A 23,191-nucleotide genomic window follows, 5' to 3' on the forward strand; every position below is an offset into this window, starting at 1 on the left:
AGTTCAAGCCCCACACTGGGCATGGAGCCTACTTAAAAAAATTTAAAAGATAAAATAGAAAAGAAATTTTCCATTTCCCAAAATAAACAGAGCTTATAACATCTGGCCCAACAATGTGTCTAACTAGCTGAATTATATTTTGGTTCCATATTCCAAAACTGTATTGGAAATAAGTGTCAAATAGAGAAATGTTTAATCTAATTTTAAAAGAAAGAAATAAAATTAAATATCATTATTAAATCTAGCTCTGACCATTTGGAACCTAATAAATAATTCCTTATTAGAATCACCTTTACTAAAGTAAAGCTGAAATTTAATGGCTATACTATTATTCACTTCTATCACAAAGCCTAGCAACAATTTAGGGGGAAAAAAAATGGAGAAAATGAAGAAAGCACCGTTTCACTAGAGCAAAGCATATAAAGGACACTGACAAGGAAAGAAAGGATTTTTTAGAATCGAGTGTCGGATAGTAAATAATAGTAAATATTGTCAATTTTTTTTCATTTGGGCAGGAGTCTTCTGAGGCAGTGGACAGAAGTAGAAAGATCATGAGGTTTGGCAGCTAGACAGACCTGAATACAAATTTGAGCTCTACACTTGCTAGCCAGGTGTTCATAAACAATTAGAGAGAAAGGGGCTGGGGGGAGGCACACAATCTCATCCACAAGAAATACAGAACTAAATTTAAAATTATTTGAGGTAGCTCAGCTCCTGTGTCCATATATCTTATACAGACCACAGCCAGCTGTCAGGGTTCCAGAAAAAAAGGCTGCAGAAAACAGAGGTAGGCAGTAGGGTTTCAGCTGATCTACCATCTCCCACATTCTCCTCTGAGACTGTACGGTATTAGCGGCACAGCAGAAAAAGTTCTCATGAACGCAATATAATGTATCTAATATTAAAGTACACCAGTGTACTGAAGTGGCATTTTCCAGCAGGACAAGTCAGAGAAGAGAGGAAGAATAAGGCTTCTGGTATTTATATGTATTTTTTTCTTTCTAAAAAGTATTTAACATCGTAGGTTTTTTTCCTTTGCCTCCTAGAACAAGATCTTAGCTGATCATGTGAATTTCTGAACCTGTTTAAAAGTCAGAACCTGCAAACTCAAACAAAGCTATTTCTGTAAGAGTCTGGCATTCAAACCAGTGAATCCTGCCCTAGTTGGATAAATGCATATGTGAAGATACTAACTTCGGGGACATGCTGAAGCCTCTTCCACACTGTCTGGGTTCTGATTCAGCAGTTACTGAGTGAATGTACAACACGACAGGCAAGATGTCAAGCACTTTCATAGTCTGTGTTCTTTCATATCGACATTTACAAAAATGTTGAAAGTACTCCTGACCATTTAAACAGTTGTTAAAAACAACCAGTGCTGTTCATTTATAATGACCATTATATAGTTTTCTAAGTAACATGTTAGCTTACTACCATACCATCTATACAGCCTGACTCTGATTTAATGAACTCTTTTTCCTAAATACTAAGGAATTCTCCTGCAAGACTTCTGGTTCCTTTTCCGTACATTCAGGAACTGTCAACTTCTTCTACTGCCAGTTATTAATGTGAATTTAGACAAGTTGCGCAATCTGTATGAAACTTCATTTTCTTTTTCTTTTCTTTTTTTAAGATTTTGTTCATCCATTTGACACAGAGAGAGAGACAGAGTACAAGCAGGGGGAGTGGCAGATAAAGGGAGAAGCATGTTCCCCATTGAGCAAGGGAGCCCCAGAGACTCCATTTTCTTAGCTGTAAAGTGGAGATAAAATACCTGTCATACAAACTTGCTATTAGTAATTAAATAAAATACATAAAATCCTAGCACACTGTGGGTGTTAAATAAAGGAGAGTTGAATCAAAATTTCATGCCTGTTGTAATTTTCACACTGATGGCAAATTTAATCTTGTTACTTCTCAAATTAAAATTTTTTTGAGTTAGGAAAAAAAAAATAAAAAAAAAAATTTTGAGTTAGGGACATATGGGGTTAGGCAGGGAAAGATAAGCGAAAGGCCCAGAGTCAGGCTCCCACAAATTCCAAGGACACTGAGATGCAATAGAGATAAGGCAACAGAAATGAGGTAAGGACATAAATGTGGCCCTCTAGCTCCAAAATATGAGGAAGTATCTTCCTTTGACATCTATCCTGTAATCACTGAGACTCAAAACAGTCATGTCATTCACTCAAGATGGCAAAAGAAATCTCAAGGCCATCCACTCCCTACTCAGGTTTTTCATAAAAGGCCAGACAAAAAGCCCTCAGTGGCAACCTTGCTGGGACCCTTCTCAGTTCTGAGAGCTTTCTCTGTATCTGCTTAATAAACTTCTATCGCTTTACTTGCTCTCCTTTGTCCACAAGATTCATTCTTGGACTCCATGAGACAAGAACCAAGCCCTTTTGCTTCACCTGTAGGGGCGCTTGGGTGGCTCAGTCAGTCAAGTGACTGCCTTTGGCTCAGGTCATGATGCTGGGGTCCTGGGATCAAGTCCCACATCGAGCTCTCTGCTCAGTGAGGAACCTGTCTCTCCTTCTACCCTATTCCCCGTCTCTGGAAAAATTAAAACAAACAAACAAACAAACAAACAAACAAACAAAAAAAACCCCAACCCTAATGGCTGGCCATGCATAGGAAAAGCTGTATCTCCTTAACTTACCAAACCCAGCACAAGAAACTAGCCACAACCAGTTTTTTCTGGCCTCACCATCTACCTTTTCTCCTCATCATATAAATTCTTCATTCTATTCTCAGAAAATGTTCTTCAAACCAGCTCTGGTCTTCGGAACCCTAATGCTTTTACACATCCTAATCCCTGTCTAGAATGCCACCACCAACCCCACCACTTCTCTGATAAACTCAAACTTCACAGTCAAGTGCAAACAAGTTCTCAGTGGTAAGTTTGTCCCAACTGCCTGGAATTACTACTTGTTCCTCTCTCTCTGCTCCAAAAGCACTTTTTACTTACCTCTGTTATTACTTACTTTGTACTGTCCCTTTTGTTTACACATCTTTTTCTCTCCCATTAGAGACTAACTCAACAACTTCCAAACTAACAGCACTGATTATTTCAGCTGGCCAGAACCATGTCTTTTCATGGTTGTCTCCTTGGCATAGTGCCAGGTACATAATAAATGCACAATAAATTAATCAGGGCCAGGAAACCGTCTGAGGAAATTAAAGTGGCTCTGACAGAAATAATTAATAGCAAAGGAGAAAAAAGAGTGCCTTGTAAAGTAAACCTTCTTGACCACTACTTCGTTAGTTCTCATCAGTGGGACTGGTTTCTTTACACCGGAGGCCTTGGTCCCAGTTCCAGGGATATGCTCAGCATATTCTGAAAATACATTTCCTCTGAAAAATAAATATGTCCTACTGCAATCCTTTGTGAACAATGACTAGCCACTAGTATCTATGTCTGTGTGATCATTGTCTTTACCTATGGAGTTTGACCCCCCCCCAAAAAAAAGTCCTGAATTATTTATCATATTTAAGATGACACTGACTGTAAGATACACTATTATTTTATGTATCACTAAAAGAAGAAAATGCTGACAATTACGCTATGAAATTGATTGTAAGACTCATCTGATAGAGCTTATATGTACGTGTTTTAATATATGTCATAGAATCAGCTAAATTAAATATGAAATATAGTATTAGGTTTGAAGAAAAGCTTTTGATTACTGCTTGCTTTCCTTATACTAAGAGCAGAAAAACCAAACAAAAACGTTTGAAAACTTCAAAGAAATTTCGTGTCCAGAATCTAACACAATGGGCCAGTGAAGAGAAGTACTTGGTGTGGAGCCAGATGGTGGCAGTAGAATACCAAACAGGCAGATTAGCAACTCTCAGAAAGATGACAGAATGACCAAGGGATTATTCATTCATAAATATTAACTGAGCAATTAGTATGTGCAAGGCATCACACTGGGGATGAAAGATATCATTGTGAATAAAATCAGAATCCTTGCACTTAGAAAACATACTATCTTATGCTTTAGAGTTGATAAAACAATGACAGATACGGATGTGTGTTTACAAACTGAGATAGGTGATATAAAGGAGCACATGTAGGAAAAAAGATCTGACCTAAACTGGAGGCACAAAACACATTGTTTAGGAATCAGTCTTTGAATAGATATTTGGAAGCAATGGTGGTAAGGGCATGGGTGTGTTCCCAGTCAAGAGGGAATAGCAAATAAGAGTTTCCAGGAACTGAAAGACTATCACTCTGGAAGCATAAGAGTGGAGAGTCAGAAAAGTATAAGGCAGAGGTCATGTTATACAGAGCCTTGCAGGCAACTGAGTATTAGTAAGATAGGCTGCGGTGGGGGTTGGGTGGATATACATGGTGCATAAGAGCACACAAAGCTATTGTGAGGTCAGTTAAAAAGCTATGTGATGCGGGCACCTGGGTGGCTCATTTGGTTAAGCATGTGATTTTGGTTCAGGTCATGATCTTAGGGTCCTGGGATTGAGCCTCATGTCAGGCTCTCTGCTCAGCAAGGGTCTGCTTCTGCTTCTTTCTCTTTCCTTCTGACTCTACCCCTGCTTGTGCTTTCTCTCTCTCAAATAAATAAATAAATAAATAAATAAAATCTTAAAAAAAAAAAAAGGCGGGGGTGGGGTGGGAGGGCACTTGGGTGGCTCAGTGGTTGAGAGTCTGCCTTGTGCTCAGGTCGTGATCACAGGGTCCTGGGATCTCACTCCCCGCAGTGAGCCTGTTTCTCCCTCTATGTCTCTGCCTCTTTCTCTGTGTCTGCCATAAATAAATAAATAAAATTTCAAAAAAAAAAAAAAAAAAGCTACGTGATGGTGGTAGAGGTCAAGAAGACTAATGGGTTCAAGAGATATTTATAGAGTAAAAAAAGTCAACAGCACATGTTAATAAATTGGGTATGGGTATTAAGGGAGAGCAAATAGTTGGGATGCTTTCAGGTTTTCTGACTATGCAAGTGGAAGATGTCATTTAAGATTGAGAACAGAGGAAGAAGCTCTGTTTGGGAAGAGATGAGCAGATGAGGGTGTGGTGTGACTATCATGAGTCTTGCCTCAGATTTAGTGAGTTTGAGATGCCTTAAGGAGATCCAAATGGAAATGCTGACTAAGCAATTGGGTATGTGGGCATAAAGCTCAAAGAAGTGTCTAAGCCAGAAAAAAGTCTAAGATTGAACACTGAGGACTCCAGACTGATACGGTACTGGCTGGTGGGGTACAAAGGACCTCGGAGTTCTCATATTTCTTTAACTCAGGACCTAGTGGATTTGTTCTCCTGCAATAGGCTGCCTCTAACACTTAGAGCTGGGAGGATCTTTCCTTCTATTTCAATTGGAAAAAACGTGTCAAGATGCTCCAAGTTTGAACTCTGAATGTGTGTTTTTTTTTTTTTTTAAGATTTTATTTATTTATTCATGAGACATAGAGAGAGAGGCAGAGACATAAGCAGAGGGAGAAGCAGGATCCTAAGGGGGAGTCTGATGCAGGACTCGATCCCAGGACCCTGGGATCACAGCCTAAGCTGAAGGCAGACACTCAACCACTGAGCCACTCAGGTGCCCCTGAATGTGTTTTTCAAAGAAACATGGTGTTTTGGTCACTGACCCAGTACTGTTTTGTTTTTTTGGGTTTTTTTTTTTTTTTGCCCTTAGAGAACACTCACGCATTTGTAAGGGGGTGATGGTGGGGAATCAGGCAGCTAACCATGATTAAATAAAGATTCCTTCTGAGTTCCAGGAGCCCCCTTAACATATGAAGTTTGGAAATATAAGTGTTATATAATCCATCTATAAACTTGAGGACTACCTATATTGTTAGCTCTGAAACAATATACTAAAATAAAATTAGAGCAAGTGAAAGCACTCCTATGCATTTAAAAAATATTAAGTTGCTCAGCTTAGGAACTTAGTAAGGATAATCTTATGAGCCTGTGTCTCCTATTGTATGAATATATCCACTATGCAGAAATTTTGTGCAGATTAGAAATTTATTAATATAACCTAACAATATTTAGAACACAGTAAATGCTATTAATAAAAACATTTAAAAATAAAATTGCATTGATTTGTATTTGCATTGATTTGTATGTGCATATAACTCTCCATCTTGAAGAAGCATACAAAAATAAGTGTAAGTATTATAAACCTAGTTAATCTTCTGTCTCTACCTTTCTCTCTTTTAGCTGTTTTCTTCAGTTGGATTTGACCAGATACTGTCCAGGCACATTAATAACTCTGTGCTGCTCTCTAGTGGTAAATATAGAATATAGTTCATTAAATGCTTTTTGATAACCTTTCCAAACAATAAAATGCCAAGAAACACCAAGAGAAAGTATTTAAGTATAAATTTGCAGTCTGCTACCACTGATAACAGATGAAGAGTTAGCATCACTGCTATCAATTTATTATTGTAAGATTTTATTTGTTTATGAGAAAGAGAGCAGGAACAGGGAGAGGGAGAGGGAGAAGGAGGCTACCCAATGAACCAGGAGCCCGATGAGGGACCCAGGGCTCAATCCCAGGACCCCAGGATCATGGCCTGAGCTGAAAGCAGATGCTTAACTGACTGAGCCACCTAGGCGCCCCTCAATTAATTATTTTAATTACAAACATTTTTCATGGGGATAAAAAGCTCCTTGAAGGAAAGGCCTATCTTTCTAGTGCTTGCAGGATCTTTCACTGAGAAAGTCACAGTGGACATTCAGCTAGTATTAAAAATTAAAAAAAAAAAAATTACTTGATGTAGTAGGTAAACAAACTTCATCACTGGTGATTTGGGTTTTTTTGTGAAGTGTTATTTTTTATTTTCATTTTTACCTTGTAACAGTCTCCTCCAGGAATGATTTCCTGAATATATACCAAGGGACCTTCATTTTGGTTAATTCCTCCTAGGATCTTCAGACCAAGGCCTGTTTCCTTGGTAATTGTAATCATCTGAAAGGCAGGATCCCTAAGATAAAGTAAATTAGCACTCACAGGTTAGCCTAGAGATCTTTGCCTACTTTCTCTTTAAACTACTTGTTAAACCAAATTCTTAGATCTAGATAACCCCAAATACTCAGTACATATTAGCAATGACATTTAGAAAAGTATGGTGACAGAAGAGCAAACAAATGGATTCTATTACCTCTGTTATTTATTTTTTCCTATGAAACAATTAAACCATAGACAAAATCACAGCAATAATACTTATTTCTTTAGAGCAGAACAAAGAAAAATACCTTCAACATAGGATTTAAATAAATGTAAATATTTATTAAAGGGATCTGAAGAGATGTGCCTTTAGTTGACTTTTAGATTACACTGAAGGATTCCAAAATTAAAGATTTTAATGAGTTAGGTAAGTGACTTTTTAAAAGACATTATTGGTAAAAGACACTTAAAGTGTCTTTTAAAAGGCCATTTATGGGATCCCTGGGTGGCGCAGCGGTTTGGCGCCTGCCTTTGGCCCGGGGCGCGATCCTGGAGACCCAGGATCGAATCCCACATCAGGCTCCCGGTGCATGGAGCCTGCTTCTTCCTCCGCCTGCGTCTCTGCCTCTCTCTCTCTCTGTGACTATCATAAATAAATAAAAGTTTAAAAAATAAATAAATAAAAGGCCATTTATAACAAAATAAATATGACCTCCATTTGAATCTCAAAAGGAAAAGTTATCTTTTTAATTTAGGAAGAGTATGTTTTCATAGAAAGCATGTGCTCCATCCATAATTTCCATCAAACTTAAAAGCAATGTCATTACTGCCAAAAGAATTTTGTGCAAGGTATACCCCCCTATTTGTGTTTCTGAACACTCCTATCAGAACAGAAACTTGGAACAGTTTGAAATAAGGCTTAGAGCTGCCCGCTTACCAGTGATGTACTGGGCACTGTGTTCATCAATATATATACGTTATGCCATTCAATTTAATTATTTTTACAACTCTTAAGATTATTACTCTTATTTTCCTAAAAGCACCAAAATCTGGGAAGGTTAACTTGGTGGTCTAAGGTTATGAAGTCAGAAAACAGCAACGGAAACCCAGTTTGTCTTACTCCAGAGGTAAATTGTGGTATAACTCCAGAGGTAAATTGTGGTATAAGATCTACTTTGTTGCCGTATTAAAGCCATTGTTGAATATAGGACTTTCAGCTATTTTCAAACATATCAAAAAACTCAAACTGCTATTAAAAAAGAGTTGCCTTATATCTTAAACATGATTATAGCTTTTAGAAAAAACTTTCTTAGCTTTTGCCATAGAAATTCTAATGATATCTTTAAGCAAGTGCATTCAAAAGTTAAATCATAAAAAAATTGAAAGAAATTAAACTATAAAAAAAATCTTACAAACCTCCCTGCTTTTAAATATTTTGCTTTTTATTATACTGAATTAAGGCTCTAGTGTTGGATGGCTTGTCTGGTTTCTAGGGCAATGGTCAATTAGCTAGGAAAAGAGGCCATCAGGACTGGGTCCATAATGTTTCACTATTACAAATTTCAAAAGCTCAGCCCACTCTTAGTGGAATATTAAGTTGTAAGGGCATAAGACTGAAGCCTAGAAATGAGAGTGGAAGGGGAATGGGAATTAAAGTACTTCATTAAGTACCTCACATAACCTCTTAAACCATCTAAATGCAAAGTTCCTCCAATGGTGAAAATACACCATCCCTACCATACGTTACTGTTTCAGTAATGGAGACCTCCTTTTCTGATCCAATAGAATATCTATATTTCCATATAGCATTTACTTGCTAGGACCTTATTTTAAAACCCCCTTATGCTAATAATTTATATTATTTACTTTTTTTGGCTGTTAAGAATAGTTCTGCCGCTCAACTTTAATCACAGAGAATTGCAAATTAAAACCAGGCAGAGATATTGCTATTCACCTATCAGATCAACATATATTTAAAACTGACAATATACTGGGATGACAAAGCTTCAGGAAAAGAGGTATTTTTGTATACCGTTGACGAGGATGTAAAATGGCATAGATCCTAAAGAGAGAATTTGGTAATCTCTAAATTTACCTTCTGACCCAGAAATCCCATTTCTAGGAATCCATCTCAAAGATACACTGGCAAAAAATACAAAATGATTTGTATACTAGGTTATTCATTTTGGCATAATTGGTAATCTCCAAAACTTGCAAACAATGGCTGTCCGTCAATAAGGTACTGGCTGAATAAACTATAGTACATTCACAGGATAAAATACTACAGTTATAACAAGGTCCAAGGAAGACATTTATAGACTGATACGATCACTAGGATAGAAGTTAAAAAAAAAAAAGGGCAAGATCAAAAAGTATATATAACATGTTGCCTTTTTGTTAAGAACATGCTGATGAGTAGAACCTAAGAGGCAGAGCCTGGATATTTGCGGCCATCTTGCTTCAGTTATAGGATTCTTTCCCATGGGCTTGAGTTTCCCTTAAGAGTTGGACAAAACTCTATGCTGTACTAGAAAGTAAAACTGCTCAGCACAAGGGCACAGAGCTCTGTACATGGAGCTCTTTCCATACCACAGAGATGGGCCTTGCTTGTGCCCCATGGAGACTACATTTTTCCAGTGCTCTCAGGAGGTGTCAGAGAAAGACATCCTCAATTTAATTAGCCTGATACTCTTCTCCAGGGAAGACCTATGAACCTGAGGGCTGGTGTGCATGTGCTTACTATTATATACATATATATATATATATATATATATATATATATATATATATATATATCTCATATATATACACATACTGTTATATAATGTGTATATATTTATATGTATTTGGTTATGCAAAAAGAAGCACTGAAAAAGAACTAAGAATAAAGATGGTTATCTATAGGAAGAATGAGGTCACGGAGTGAATGAAAGGCAAGAATGACTTCTCTGAATATATCCTGTTATATATGTATGTTACCGGTTTGCAAAACAGCCACCAATTCTTCCCATCCCTGTCTGTGTGCCCTTTGGAATGTGCCTTTACTGTTGTTCCATTAAAAAGTAAAGTCTGGGGACACCTGGTGGCTCAGTGGTTGAGTGTCTGCCTTCGGCTCATTGACAGAGTCCTGCACTGGGCTCCTGTGGGGAGCCCGCTTCTCCCTCTGCCTAGGTCTCTGCCTCTTTCTCTCTGTCTCTCTTTTTTTTTTAAGGATTTTATTTTATTTATTTATTCATGAGAGACACACAGAGAGAGACAGAGACACAGGCAGAAGGAGAAGTGGGCTCCCTGCAGGGAGCCCAATGAGGGATTCAATCCTGGGACCAGGATCACACCCTGAGCTGAAGGCAGATGCTCAACTGCTGAGCCACTCAGGAGTCCCATCTGTCTCTCTCTCTGTCTCTCATGAATAAATAAATAAAATCTTAAAAAAAAATTTTTTAAATTAAAAATAAAAAGTAAAGTCTGTATCTCTACCCTTTGAATTTGGACTTGGCTATCCGAACTGATTCAGCCAATGGTACATGTGAGGGAATGTGAGGGAAATAAGACATCTGAAAAACACGTGGGTGTGTTGCTGGAAAACATTCTGCCATCATGGGAAAGAGCCTGAGCTACCGTCCTGGAGAATGAAATCAGGTTCAAAGAGGCGCCATCCAACCTTTCCAGATGAGGTGCCAGAACATATGAGGCCATCCTGCACTTTTGGTATATAACAGAAAAACTGTTCAGCCAACCTACCAAATCATGAGAAAGAATAAATGCTTGTTGTTTCAAGGTATTTTGGGTGGTTTTTTACCCCGCAAAACCACTGTTACTTTATGTTATTTTTAACTTGGAATCATAAAATATTTTAGATATTCGAAAAAATCAGATCAAATTTTAAAAAAAACAATTTTTATAAAAAATTATAAAAAAGAATGCAGAATTTATCCCATACATTGATTTATGTTGGAAGGTAATTATTGATCAACTTTTTACTCTACCTTAAACCTCAGTTAACTATATAAAATTTTCAATCAAAAAAGTTCATTACCATTCTACATATTTCAAACTATGATAGCTCAAAACATATTAGATTTAAAAATTACTTTTTAAAAATTTACATAAAAATTACTTTTCAAGTAGACTGGATGATACCACAGCAGATGTATTTTTATTCATGATTTTACCACAGGAGCCTTAGATTTAACCGTGTAATTGAAGATCCTGATGAAGAGTCTAGAAATTCTTCCTTTCCTAAGAATGCAGAAATAGAAAATAAACTTTGTCTTAAAAGTTGTCAAATTCAACTTCAACTTTGCTTAAAAAAATTATATACATGTAAACAATATGTATCTATATATACATGTTAGATGTATTTTATATATTTTGAACTATGGCACTTTAGTCATTGCTGATAATATCTGAGAAATATGAAAACAGTTCTGCATATAGACATGGCTATAGGACTACATCCACGTCATTATCTGTATCTATGTAAAATCTGCATTTTCTGGGGCACCTGGTGGCTCAATGGTTGAGTGTCTGCCTTTGGCTAGGTCATGATTCTGTCCTGGGATTGAGTCCATATCAGGTTCCCCTCAGGGAGCCTGCTTCTCCCTCTGCCTGTGTCTCTGCCTTTCTGTGGCTTTCATGAATAAAATAAAACCTTTAAAAAAAAAAAAAACAACAACTGCATTTTCTGGCAGAGGTGAAGAATACAGCTGAACTTCAGGTAACTAATATAGTTTCCACCATTAATACACTTAAAATATCACATAACAGGAGCACCCAGGTGCCTCAGTCAGTTAAGCATCTGCCTTCAGCTCAGGTCATGATCCCAGGGTTCTGGAATTGAGCCCCTCATCAGGCTCCCTGCTCTCAGAGCAGGCGCCTGCTTCTCCCTCTTCCTCCACTGCTCCCCAGCTTGTCCCCCTCTCTCTTTCTGTCAAATAAATAAATGAAATCTTAAAAAAATAATAATAAAAATAAAAATCACATACTAATGAAAGTGTGACAAATATCTTTTGTAATCACAAGGCTAGAAAGTTTATAGGCAGAATGTCTATAAAATAATTATACAATAGACTGTTGAAAAAAACAAATTCCTATCGTCTTACCAGCTATTTTGAGGGGCTTCCTGCAGATCTTATATTACTTTGATTCATATTAATCCACGAGCTTCTTAAATACTTTCCTATGAAAAAAAAATACATATGATTTTAATGTCTCATATAGCTCTTCTGTGAAAATTAAAGAGAAAGGTGCAGTTTCATTTAATTAAAGTTGTATTTGAATAGAGCTTTGTCATCTCTTCAGAAGAAATGTGGATAAAGTACAGAAACTTAAAAGACACTAAGAATATTTAGCACAACCTTCTTATTAAGGAAATGAATAGCTAGATTCAGAAACTGTGTGCTTTCCTCACACAAATGAGAAACAGTCAGTGGTTGTTTTTCTAACTAGCACTCAGACTTCGGAGCCTTGAGCATGGATCTTGGCATCACAGACACCTGGGTGCCAATTTGAGTTTGTAGGCTTCTCCAAGCCTTAGTTTCTTCATAGTACAATCACTACCTTGACTGTAGTGATGGTTTTACAAATACATACACATATCAAAATTTACCAAATTCTCTCACTATAAATATGTACTGTTTGTTATAAATTAACTATATCTAAGGGCACCTGGGTGACTCCGTTGTCTTGATTTCACCTCAGGTCATGATCTCAGGGGCGTGAGATGGAGCCCCACGTGGGGCTCCTTGCTGGGCAAGGAATTTGCTTAAGATTCTTTCCCTTTCTGCCCCTCCCCTAACTTGCACATATGTATGCTTTCTCTCTAAAACAATATCATCTCTTAAGCTAAATTTTTAAAAATCTGATTTTCATTTAAAGTTGTCAGAATGGAAAGGAGCTGGGAGGATGGAAGAAACAGGTGAAGGGGAGTTGGAGGTACAGGCTTCCAGTTACAGAATAAGTCACAGGGATGAAAAGTACAGCATAGGGAATATAGTCAATGATATCATAATAGTGTTGTGTGGTGACAGGTGGTGGCTACACTTGTGATGAGCACAGCATCATGTACAGTTGTTGAATCTCTATGTTGTACACATGAAACTAAGGTAACACTGTGTGTCAAGTATACTTTGATACATTTTTAAAACTAAAATTCTCTAAAGAGGGGCACCTGGTGGCTCAGTAGTTGAGCATCTATCTGCCTTTGGCTCAGGGCATGATTCCAGGGTCCTGGGATCAAGTCCCGCATCAGGCTCCCTGCACGGAGCCTGCTTCTCCCTCTGCCTGTGTCTCTGCCTCTCTCTCTCTCTGTGTCTCTCATGAATAAATAAATAAAATCTTAAAAAAAAAAATTCTCTAAAGAAAAATAATGTAGAAAATGTAGAAGCTTCACCTTGGCATGTATCTTCCCTTCAAAGAGGCCACTTTATAAGAGTATAAACTCATAATGTTCAGGAATAAATGGGAGAAGAGCCATCAGATAAAATGTTTTGACAAATTGCTAGAGGACAAAAAATAGACGGTGAGATGATAACTGATAAAGGACCTAAGAAGCTGAAACTAGGGCAAGGCTTCCATTTTTTTTTTCTTTTTGTTTCCTTTTTTTTTTTTTTTTTTTTTTTTTTTGAGAAAGAGAATGCACATGCAAACTGGGTGAGGGGGAGTGGGAGGGAGGGAGATAATCTTATGCAGGCTCCATGCCTTGCAGAGACTGTCGGGGAGCTCTATCTCACAATACTGAGATCATGACCTGAACCAAAATCAGGAGTCAGATGCTTAACTGACAGAGCCACCCAGGTACCCTGACTTCTTAAACATTTGTGAGTTTGAGCCCACACAGAGAACTTGGGAATATGTGTATTGTGTACTGGGGTGAACAGGGATGGCATATCTCTGAGTTGCTGAGGGGAAATTTCTGCATACTAGTAACTGATTCAAAGCAAAATTCTGGCCTCAGAAACAGCTGGAGGGAGATTCAGGAGGAACTCTTCTTGCAGAATTCCAGAGAGGCTAAGGACTCAGAAAACCAAAATTCCAGGGAGAGCAAAACTGAGGCAGAGAACTAAAATCAAGGCGATTATGTCAGCTTTTCTCTAACCATTGAATGAGGGAGAAACCACACATTCTGCTGTAAATAACTTGAATAGGCCTTAAAGAAAGAGCCAACCACCTTCTGGGAACCTAACATAGTGTTGTTCCACTGGCCTGAATGTTAAAATCCTGCTTCAACTTTCAGTCCCTGTGGCAGCAAGCAACAAGGGAAGCATGCAGATTAAAACCAGCAGAGAAATGACACCAAAGCGAATAAGATCCCAGCCTAGTGGTGATCACCATCTAGTGGTGATTTGTCCTAAAGGGACACAGAGTTCCTCAAGTGATGAAGCATACCCTTGTCTAATGGATATATTGTGGCTAAAATGCAAAAACAGATTTCATATAATGTCAAACTTAACAAGGCATTTAAAAATATTTCTATTTTAAAGTATTGAAATGAAATTTAAGTGTTTAAATTATTTCATTCACTTAACACACCTGACAGTATCCTAAGTGCTGGAGCTGAGTCTGTCCCTGGAGACAGTAAAAAAAGAAGTAACAGACATCAGGAGGGTGCTAAGTGCTCTGACAGTGTGTGCACAGGGGGCTGGGGGAGCATGGAGGAAGGCCACCCCACCCAGAACAGAATCATTATAAGCACCAATGTGGCCAAATGAGGATTTTAACTTCCCTCAAAGGAGCCCCACAAGGCAGGTATAATTACATATTTATATTTACATAAATGAAAACCTTGTCACGGAGAAACTGTGACCACAAGGCTACACAGTGTTAAAGTAGAATGTGAACCTAATTCTCTCTAGCTCCAAACCCAACCTTTTTCCACTACAGCATGCTGGGAAGCTGATTTATGTAGAAAAACTTCATTTTCTGAAAATATAGGGTGAGAGTCTTAGAAGTACTAATATGTTGTCTATATGAGATGATACTGTTGATTAAACTAACAGAAATGGGTTTAGTTTTATCCACCAAATAGCAGGCTTTCTTTTTTTTTTTTTAATGAACAAGGTATCCATTATCATATCCTTAAGCCTTAAATTTCATAAAATGCCTTTTCCTTCCCTTTCTTTTTATTCTCTACTCCTTCCTTTACAGAAGCTAGCAAGCCGCCCAACCAAGTTCTGTAATGTTACAAACACACACACCCACAACTTCACATTAATGAATGACACAGAAGTTTCTCACACACACACACACACACACACACACACACACACACACACATATGCCAATTCAAGAAAAAGATATTGTTTTTCTAGTTTAGTGACTCATAAGGGAAAAATGTGAGGTCAGCAACAACAGAGAAAGTGGAACCCTAGGGGAAAAAAATCTTGCTTTATAAAATAAGTCTATTTCAGAAAACAAATGAGAGCTTTACTTTGATGAAAACAGTTTAAATTATATATAGAAATTTCATTAGATAAAAAAAAATCTGCCTACGATGCATAAGTTTGAATAATAGACTTAATTTATATTCCCAAAGAGATTACATTCAATACTTTCTACAACTAGTTCTTTTTACTAGATCAAAACTGGAGAAAAAGGGATAAAAACATATGACAGAAAAGATGGTAAATATTAACTTGATGAAATTATAATATTGAATGAATGTTCATACTATTGATAATAGTATGTTTTTCAGTTTTTAAAAATTGCTAATACATTACAATGAGGTCTATGCAATGGATGTATATATCTATCCTATCTTCACACTTATTTCCACATACTTAAGTACCCCTGTTTTTGTTTCTTGTGAATATTTTTAGTTCCTTTATGCATAGACAAATATGAATATTGTTTCCTTTGCTTTTGTTTCGACTAAGAAAGGAGGTACAATGCACAGAAAGCATCCAGCTGTTCATATTGTGCACTGTATAATCCCTGAGGGTATGGGTCATATACATGATGTAAACAGGTCCTCTGGTGTATGCAGTAGTCCTGTAAACTGTAAGCACAGCTGTGCAATCTCGTTTTTATAAATTAATGTAGAACCTGGAATTATTTCCATTTTTACATAGCATCCTTTTTTTTTTTTTTTTTTAAGAGAGGGAGAGGAAGAATCTTAAGCAGGCTCCATGCCCAGTGTGGAGCCTGATGTAGGGCTCAAGTTCACAACCCTGAGATCACAACCTAAGCTGAAATCAAGAGTTGGATACTTAATTGATGGAGCCATCCAGGGTCCTCCCTAATTTTTTAAAATTTTTCATAGCTGCATGGCATTCCATTTTATGGAATTTATTCTCATATTTATTTATTCCCTTATTGATAGATACTTAAATTGTTTCACATATTTTGCTATTATAAACATGCTGCAATGAAAACCCTACATACATATGGGTCACATCACATGTGTGCAAATTTATCTGTATGACAAATTCTCAAAAATAGATCAGCATTTATATACACTTGATTTTTTTCACTTGATAATTTGATAGAAATTGCCAAACTGCCCTCAATCATCAATTGCCCTAATTTACCACCTATCCAATAATAGTGCCTGATACTCCACGTTCTCATTAACACGGTGTATTACATAACTTCTGGATTTTTGACAATCTTGTTGATGAAAATAGTATCTTAAGATTTTTTTTTTTTAAGATTTTATTTATTTATTCATGAGAGACGCAGAGAGAGGCAGAGACACAGGCAGAGGGAGAAGCAGGTTCCATGCAGGGAGCCCGACGTGGGACTCGACCCCAGGTCTCCAGGATCACACCCTGGGCTGAAGCTGGCGCTAAACCGCTGAGCCACCTGGGCTGCCCAGTATCTTAAGATCTTAAGATTGATGAGGATGAACATTTGTTTTTATGTTTTAAGAACCATTTAGTGTCTCCTTTAATGTGAACTTTATTTTTATATCTTTTGCCAATTTTTTTTTTGTGGTTAACTTTTTTCCATCTAGGTTTTAGGAGTTCTTTTTTCCCAGGGAGACTATCTCCTCTGTCTGCATTAAGAAATGTAAATATATTTTTCCTCCTTTATTCTTAGTTATGGATTTTGTTGTTATTGTCATTATACAAAGGCCTGTGGAATTTATCAATCTTCCGTGATTTGTGGGTTTTAAGTCAAATGTAAGTCCTTATACACTCCAAAGTTATCAAGAACTCTCTTGTATTTTCTTCCAGTATTTTTATAGTCTTATTTAAAAATCTTTGATCCATTTGGAATCCACCTATTGTACAGTATAAGGTATAGATCCAACTCTTATTTTCTCCCAAGAATATCACTCAGTTGCCTCAACAACATTACTATAAATAATCCATCTCATAAATATTTGAGCCTACTTCTGTGCTTTTTATTCTGGCCCACTGGTTAGTCTATCTTAGTGATGAGGCTTTATGTTTTGTACATAGTAAATCCAACACTCCCTCATTACTTCTTTTGTTAATCAAGTTTTCCTGGCTATTTTTGGTTATTTTTACATATTAACTTCAAAATCTCATTCTGTTTACAAAACAAAACAAAATAATGCCAACTTTTGTGGAATCATGTTAAATTTATAATTGAGGAAGTACTATATAATTGAGGAAGTATCTATACGGTTGAGTCCTGCTACCCAAGAACTGGTATGTCTTTCCATTTCTTCAAATCTTCTTTTGTGGCCTTCTGTAGTGTTTCCAAGGTGTCTCATATGGGTCTCACACTTTGCTTATTTAATACCTAGGTAATTTAATCTCTTTGTTGTTTATTTAATGTCTTTAAAATATCTATTATTTACTTCAAAGTATTTAACAAGTTGTGTAGTCCAGGAACTCTATGCCATTTAGTTGTTTTTCTAAAGTGAAAAGAAACTAGAAGTAAAGGGAAGGACAAGGTGTGGCAATAAAGGAGAGATGTATGGGCTTACTACTTTACACTGAAATGGTCCCTTCACCTTCACCTTCATCATCATCATCATCTTCTTCTTCCTTTCTTATCATCATCATCATCATCATCATCACCACCACCATCACCACACTAGGCATGCAGCCTGCTTAAGATTCTCTTTCTCCCTCTCCTTCTGCCCACCCCCCATACCCATTTCCTGTCTTCCCCTCTCTAGAAAAGAAAAAAGAAAAGAGAAGAAAAGAGAAGAAAAGAAAAGAAAAGAAAAGAAAAGAAAAGAAAAGAAAAAAAACGAAAAGAAGAAAGAAGATAGATTAGCCCCTTCTGGTTATGTCTCCTTTGATGTCATTTTCCTTTATGTCATTCTCTTTTTTTATCTCCATTTGCTAAAGTATCAGCAAATGTTGCAAAGCGAAAGAGAAAATAAAAATAACATAGACCTGGTATTTCCCAGAGAAAACTGGCTATACCCTTTAAATATTTCTTATAGGGATGCCTGGGTAGCTCAGCAGTTCAGCATCTGCCTTCGGATCAGGGCTTCTCCCTCTGCCTATGTCTCTGCCTCTCTCGTTCTGTGTCTCTCATGAAAAAATAAAATCTTTAAAAAATAATAATTTCTTATAACTAATCCTTTGTAAGCAAATTGGCAAGTAGTAAAAATAAAGACACTTTTTCCCTCCTAGAGTTTAAAAAGAAGACTTATAGCTAAGAAACTCACAGTACAAATAGTACTTAATGTAAACTTCCTCTCATATTAATCATCTCTAGCCTATTTAAAAAGAAACACTTTGGAATTCTCTTTGCCACACGTTTTATTTTTACAAGGGCATTGCACTGGGATGAGCACTTGTCTAGAAGTTAAGATACCTGGGTTTGAGCTCCATGTGTGCTGTCCACTAGCCAAAGGACTTGGAGTGGTCACTGAACGATTCTGCTCCCCAGTTTCTCCATATGTAGAATGACAAGATCATTCATCAGGTGATTTTTAAAGGTTCTTTGGTTCTATCAATAAAAAATTCTGTTCCTGGCTTACAGAACTACAAGCTCCTCAGAGTTTTTTGAGGGGAGGACTTTCCTTATAAAATGTGCATACACCTCAAAGACACAGTCTGGTGCGTGAGTGGTATAGGGTAGCCAGTAGTCAGGTCATTTGGAAGGAACTGGAAGGGAGGAAAAAAAGGACTTGGATAGGACAAATTTTACATTAAGGTGGGAATGACAGTGCTGGTTACCTAATAAATAATCTGTTTGGATTCTGTGACAGACAAGTTGGAAATGCTTACTATTTATAGATCAACTAGAACTGCTATATTAAAATATGAAAACAGTTAAATATTTCTTGTTGTAAAGTTAGACCTATAGATTCAGCATTATACTTGAAGACACAAAACAAAGTGTTTAGAAACTGTGGCAACACGTCTTATACCTTATCACAGCACAGATTCTTTGAGACAGTATTAGTATTTAAATAATCCTAGGGTCATATAATCAGGAATGGCTTCCTTCCCTGGGCTTGACCTTTCTACTTAACTGATCTTTTAAGAAATAACATGAAAGTTTTAAGAGATTAAGATATAAAGTATCAGTCAAAGGCAATCTATCTTCTTTATTTTGTACCGAAAGGCAATATTCCTACTGCTAATGAATTTTTTCTTAAGAATCTAAGCAAAAAAAAAAAAAAAAAGAATCTAAGCAGTTCAGGAATGCTGCTCACTTGCCTTGGGTGGGGGTGGACACATAGCAACTGCCTGGAACACACAGACCAACCCTGTGGGAAACACTGGAAAAGTGCTTGAAAGGAGGAGTTCTAATCTTCTCAAACAGGAGATCTTCATCAGAGCAACAGCTCACTGCTCTCAAAAGTTTCCTTACACTACCGACTGCCTTCTGTTTGCTTTCATTCCTGCACTCATCCCCCAAACATTTACTCAGTACAACCATGTGCACTAAGCTATGTGCTTGTGATGATGTGGGGAACAAGCCAAGGTCCCTGCTCTTATGGCATTTACATTCTAGTGTTGAGAGAAAAAATAATAATAAAAAAGGAAACAAACTGGATTTCATATACACCAATGTAACTTGGACAGACGCGGGCTGATTTAGATTGGGTAGTGGTGTTCCAGCTAAGCTCCAAACAATAGGTCAGCCAGGAAAAAAACTGGGAGACAGTATTCCAGGCAGAGAAAAGGTGTTGAGGCAGCAAAATAAATTTGGGGTATTTACAGACACAAAGAAGTACGGCTAGAACATGGTGAATGTGGGGAGAGAGAGAAACAGCAGATGAAGTTCAAAAAGCAAAGAGTCTAGATGACCTAGGGTCTTATGGGGCACGGTAAGGAGCTTGGAATTTTGCTTGATGTTATTTTATAGATCCTGACTACTCTCAGGAGACCTGAATTTGCCTTTTGCCTCATCTCTTTGCTTTTACTTCCTGAGATTGGGTTCTCTGCTTTTGCATTTTTCCGTTTTCTGCCTCTGCTTTTAACTCTGCTTATCCCAGGAAGGCTGACATGGCTTTAGGCCGAATTATGCTGAAATGTCATTCTGTCTATTTGGGGCAAAAGGCCCTTTATTTTTATTTATTTTTTTAAAATTTTACTTATTTATTCATGAGAAACACACACACACACACACAGAGAGGGACACAGGCAGAGGGAGGGCTCCATGCAGGGAACCGGATGTGGGACTGGATCCCAGGTCTCCAGGATCACGCCCTGGGCTAAACTGCTGAGCCACCAGGGCTGAAAAGGCCCTTTAAAAAGCAGGCTCTTATTGACTGCATGGGTCATCTATCCACGAAGCTGGCCCTGACCCTGATAAACATTTTTTAAAAATGCCCTCTACGGATGAATGACTTGTTTTCATTTCACCTGGTCTGTCAAATATATAAACTTATTGAAGATCTTTTAAATGGAGTAGCTCCTCAAATATGTGACTTAAAGGAAGTTGCCAGGAAATAAGAAACTAGGAGATCAAGACTTACTCTTGATGGCATGAGACAACTTCATGCCATCACTGCAATCACTGAAAACTGTGATTGCCCAGCTTATTCTCAAATGAACTACAATTCACTTGTTCTTAATATTTATTGAGATGCATTACTCTTTCTTGTTTAGGGATGAGGAGATTATTATAATAAATAGCAGCTAAATAAACAGTTTTAGTACTGTTGGAATAATTGCTAGATGTTTCACTGCCAAATGGATCTAGTAGTTTTATTAGGCAAATAGCTGAGAAATGCAGCTCAGGGACTAACATGATAAGATTTAAGTAGCAGTTTCCTCAAGTTATATTATGCATTAAAAACACTCAAAAATGGAATTACAAACCAAATTTTTAAAACGATTCTTTATAATCTTTAAGTCTTCATAAAGCTTGAAAACCAATAATCAGATAAGAAAATGTGTGACTATCAATGGTTTCTCTGTTTTCCCCCATTTTTCCCATCTTCACCCATTTTGTTCACCCCCATCTCCCCAAACGGCTTGTATAACAACAAATTTTACCTATTATATAAAATTGGACATGATCAAACTAGAAAGGGTTCACAAGGTTTACTTCTAAAAAATGATATTACAGATTAAAGGTGCTAAGTCTGAAATGTCAGTCCAGTCCTTAATATTTTAAGTTTGTAAGCAATACCTCTATCTGAAGAACAGGTAATAACCTTGCCCTGAGGTGCTCCTCCATTCATGGTCGAACTCATGGGTTAGCATTAGTTATCATAATGATGTATGCAATATTACAAGCACACCCAGACTCATGAGAACTACAGCTAACACCATTTTACCGCTATCAAGACTATTGCACCTTGGGGGGAATCCCTGGGTGGCTCAGCGGTTTAGCGCCTGCCTTTGGCCTAGGGCGCGATCCTGGAGTCCCGGGATCGAGTCCCACGTCGGGCTCCGGGTATGGAGCCTGCTTCTCTCTCTGCCTTTCTCTATGTCTATCATGAATAAATAAATAAAAAAGATTATTGCACCTTGGAAAGGAATAGTTTCATTTGAAATTACAAAACAAAATTACACGGGATCCCTGGGTGGCACAGCGGTTTAGCGCCTGCCTTTGGCCCAGGGCAGGATCCTGGAGACCAGGGATCGAATTCCATGTCGGGCTCCGGGTACATGGAGCCTGCTTCTCCATCTGCCTATGTCTCTGCCTCTCTCTCTCTCTCTCTCTCTCTGTGTGACTATCATAAATAAATAAAAATTAAAAAAAAAAAAAAAACGAAAAAAAAAACCCCAAAGTAACAGATCCCAAGACAAAGACACTATTACTGATATATGTATATGGCTATCTGTTGCTACGTATTGGGGGCCTGGAGGAAAAAAATGGCTAACGGAATGTATTGTTGGTTTCAGTGACATTAACGTTTGCATGAGGTTTGAGTCTATGCTGTAAGAAACTTAATATATGACAGGTCTTATCCAGAAAAAGCTGATAATCTGGTACAAGAACTAAGGTAGATGAAAAAGATTTTCAAACACAAAACAATACGAATAAATTCGTAGAATCATAGCATTTTCAAGTTTTTGTGTCAAAGTAGGAAAGATTCAGAAGATATTTTTGGCTTTGCAATTTTCTGGCCCTGTGACAAGTTAATAATTAATCATATTCACTCAAGGTGACCATCTACTCACCTCAATTGCCTCCTAACTGCTCTACTTCCGTTTTTGCCCCCCTCCCTTTAATGTATTCTACACAACACAACCAAGATCTTTTAAAAAATGTGAATCAGGAGGCACCTGGGTGGCTCAGTTGTTGACCATCTGCCTTTGGCTCAGGTCGTGATCCCTGGGTCTTGGGACAGAGATCCATGCTGGGCTTCATTCAAGGGAGCCTGCTTCTCCCTCTGCCTGTATTTCTGCTTCTCTCTGTGTCTCTAATGAATAAATAAAAGCTTTTTAAAAAATGTGAATTAGGGCCTGGGTGGCTTAGTGGTTGAGTGTCTGCCTTTGGCTTAGGTCATGATCCCAGGGTCCTGGGACAGAGACCCACGTTGGGCTCCCTGCTTAGCAGGAAGCCTGCTTCTTCCTCTACCTGCTTGTATTCTCTGGCTCTCTGTCAAATAAATAAACAAAACCCTTTAAAACAAAAAGTGAATCAGGGATGCCTGGGTGGCTCAGCGGATGAGCGTCTACCTTTAGCTCAGGGTGTGATCCCAGGGTCCTGGGATCGAGTCCTGCATCGGGCTTCCTGCAGGGAGCCTGATTCTCCCTCTGCTTCTCTTTCTGTGTCTCTCATGAATAAATGAGTAAAATCCTAAAAAAAAATGTGGGATCAGATCATATCACTTGTATACTTCAACCTAAACTCTGTAGTAGCTTCCTATTACTTTCAGAATAAAATCCAAACCTTTAGATATGGCTTAAAATGGTCTGTATTATCTGGCCCCTAACCTACCTGTT

General features: G+C 37.6%; 1 protein-coding gene across 8 annotated transcripts in view; it reads right to left on the minus strand.

The window, feature by feature from the left end:
* Positions 1 to 23,191, minus strand: part of STXBP4 (syntaxin binding protein 4) — a 158,071-nt gene that overhangs the window by 133,232 nt on the left and 1,648 nt on the right. For 3 of the 8 annotated variants that reach the window (XM_041724132.1, XM_041724127.1, XM_041724124.1), the window contains exons 2-4: positions 12,011 to 12,087; positions 11,026 to 11,147; positions 6,813 to 6,945 (exon numbers count right to left, since the gene is read on the minus strand). In XM_041724132.1, the coding sequence (XP_041580066.1) occupies positions 6,813 to 6,945; positions 11,026 to 11,072 (180 nt within the window). In that variant the 5' untranslated portion in view covers positions 11,073 to 11,147; positions 12,011 to 12,087. The remainder of the gene's footprint in view (positions 1 to 6,812; positions 6,946 to 11,025; positions 11,148 to 12,010; positions 12,088 to 23,191) is intronic. The other 5 variants (XM_041724130.1, XM_041724125.1, XM_041724131.1 and 2 more) reach the window with 3 other exon arrangements.

This window comes from Vulpes lagopus, chromosome 12 (assembly GCF_018345385.1).
Source record: "Vulpes lagopus strain Blue_001 chromosome 12, ASM1834538v1, whole genome shotgun sequence".
NCBI classification, from domain to species: Eukaryota; Metazoa; Chordata; class Mammalia; order Carnivora; family Canidae; genus Vulpes; species Vulpes lagopus.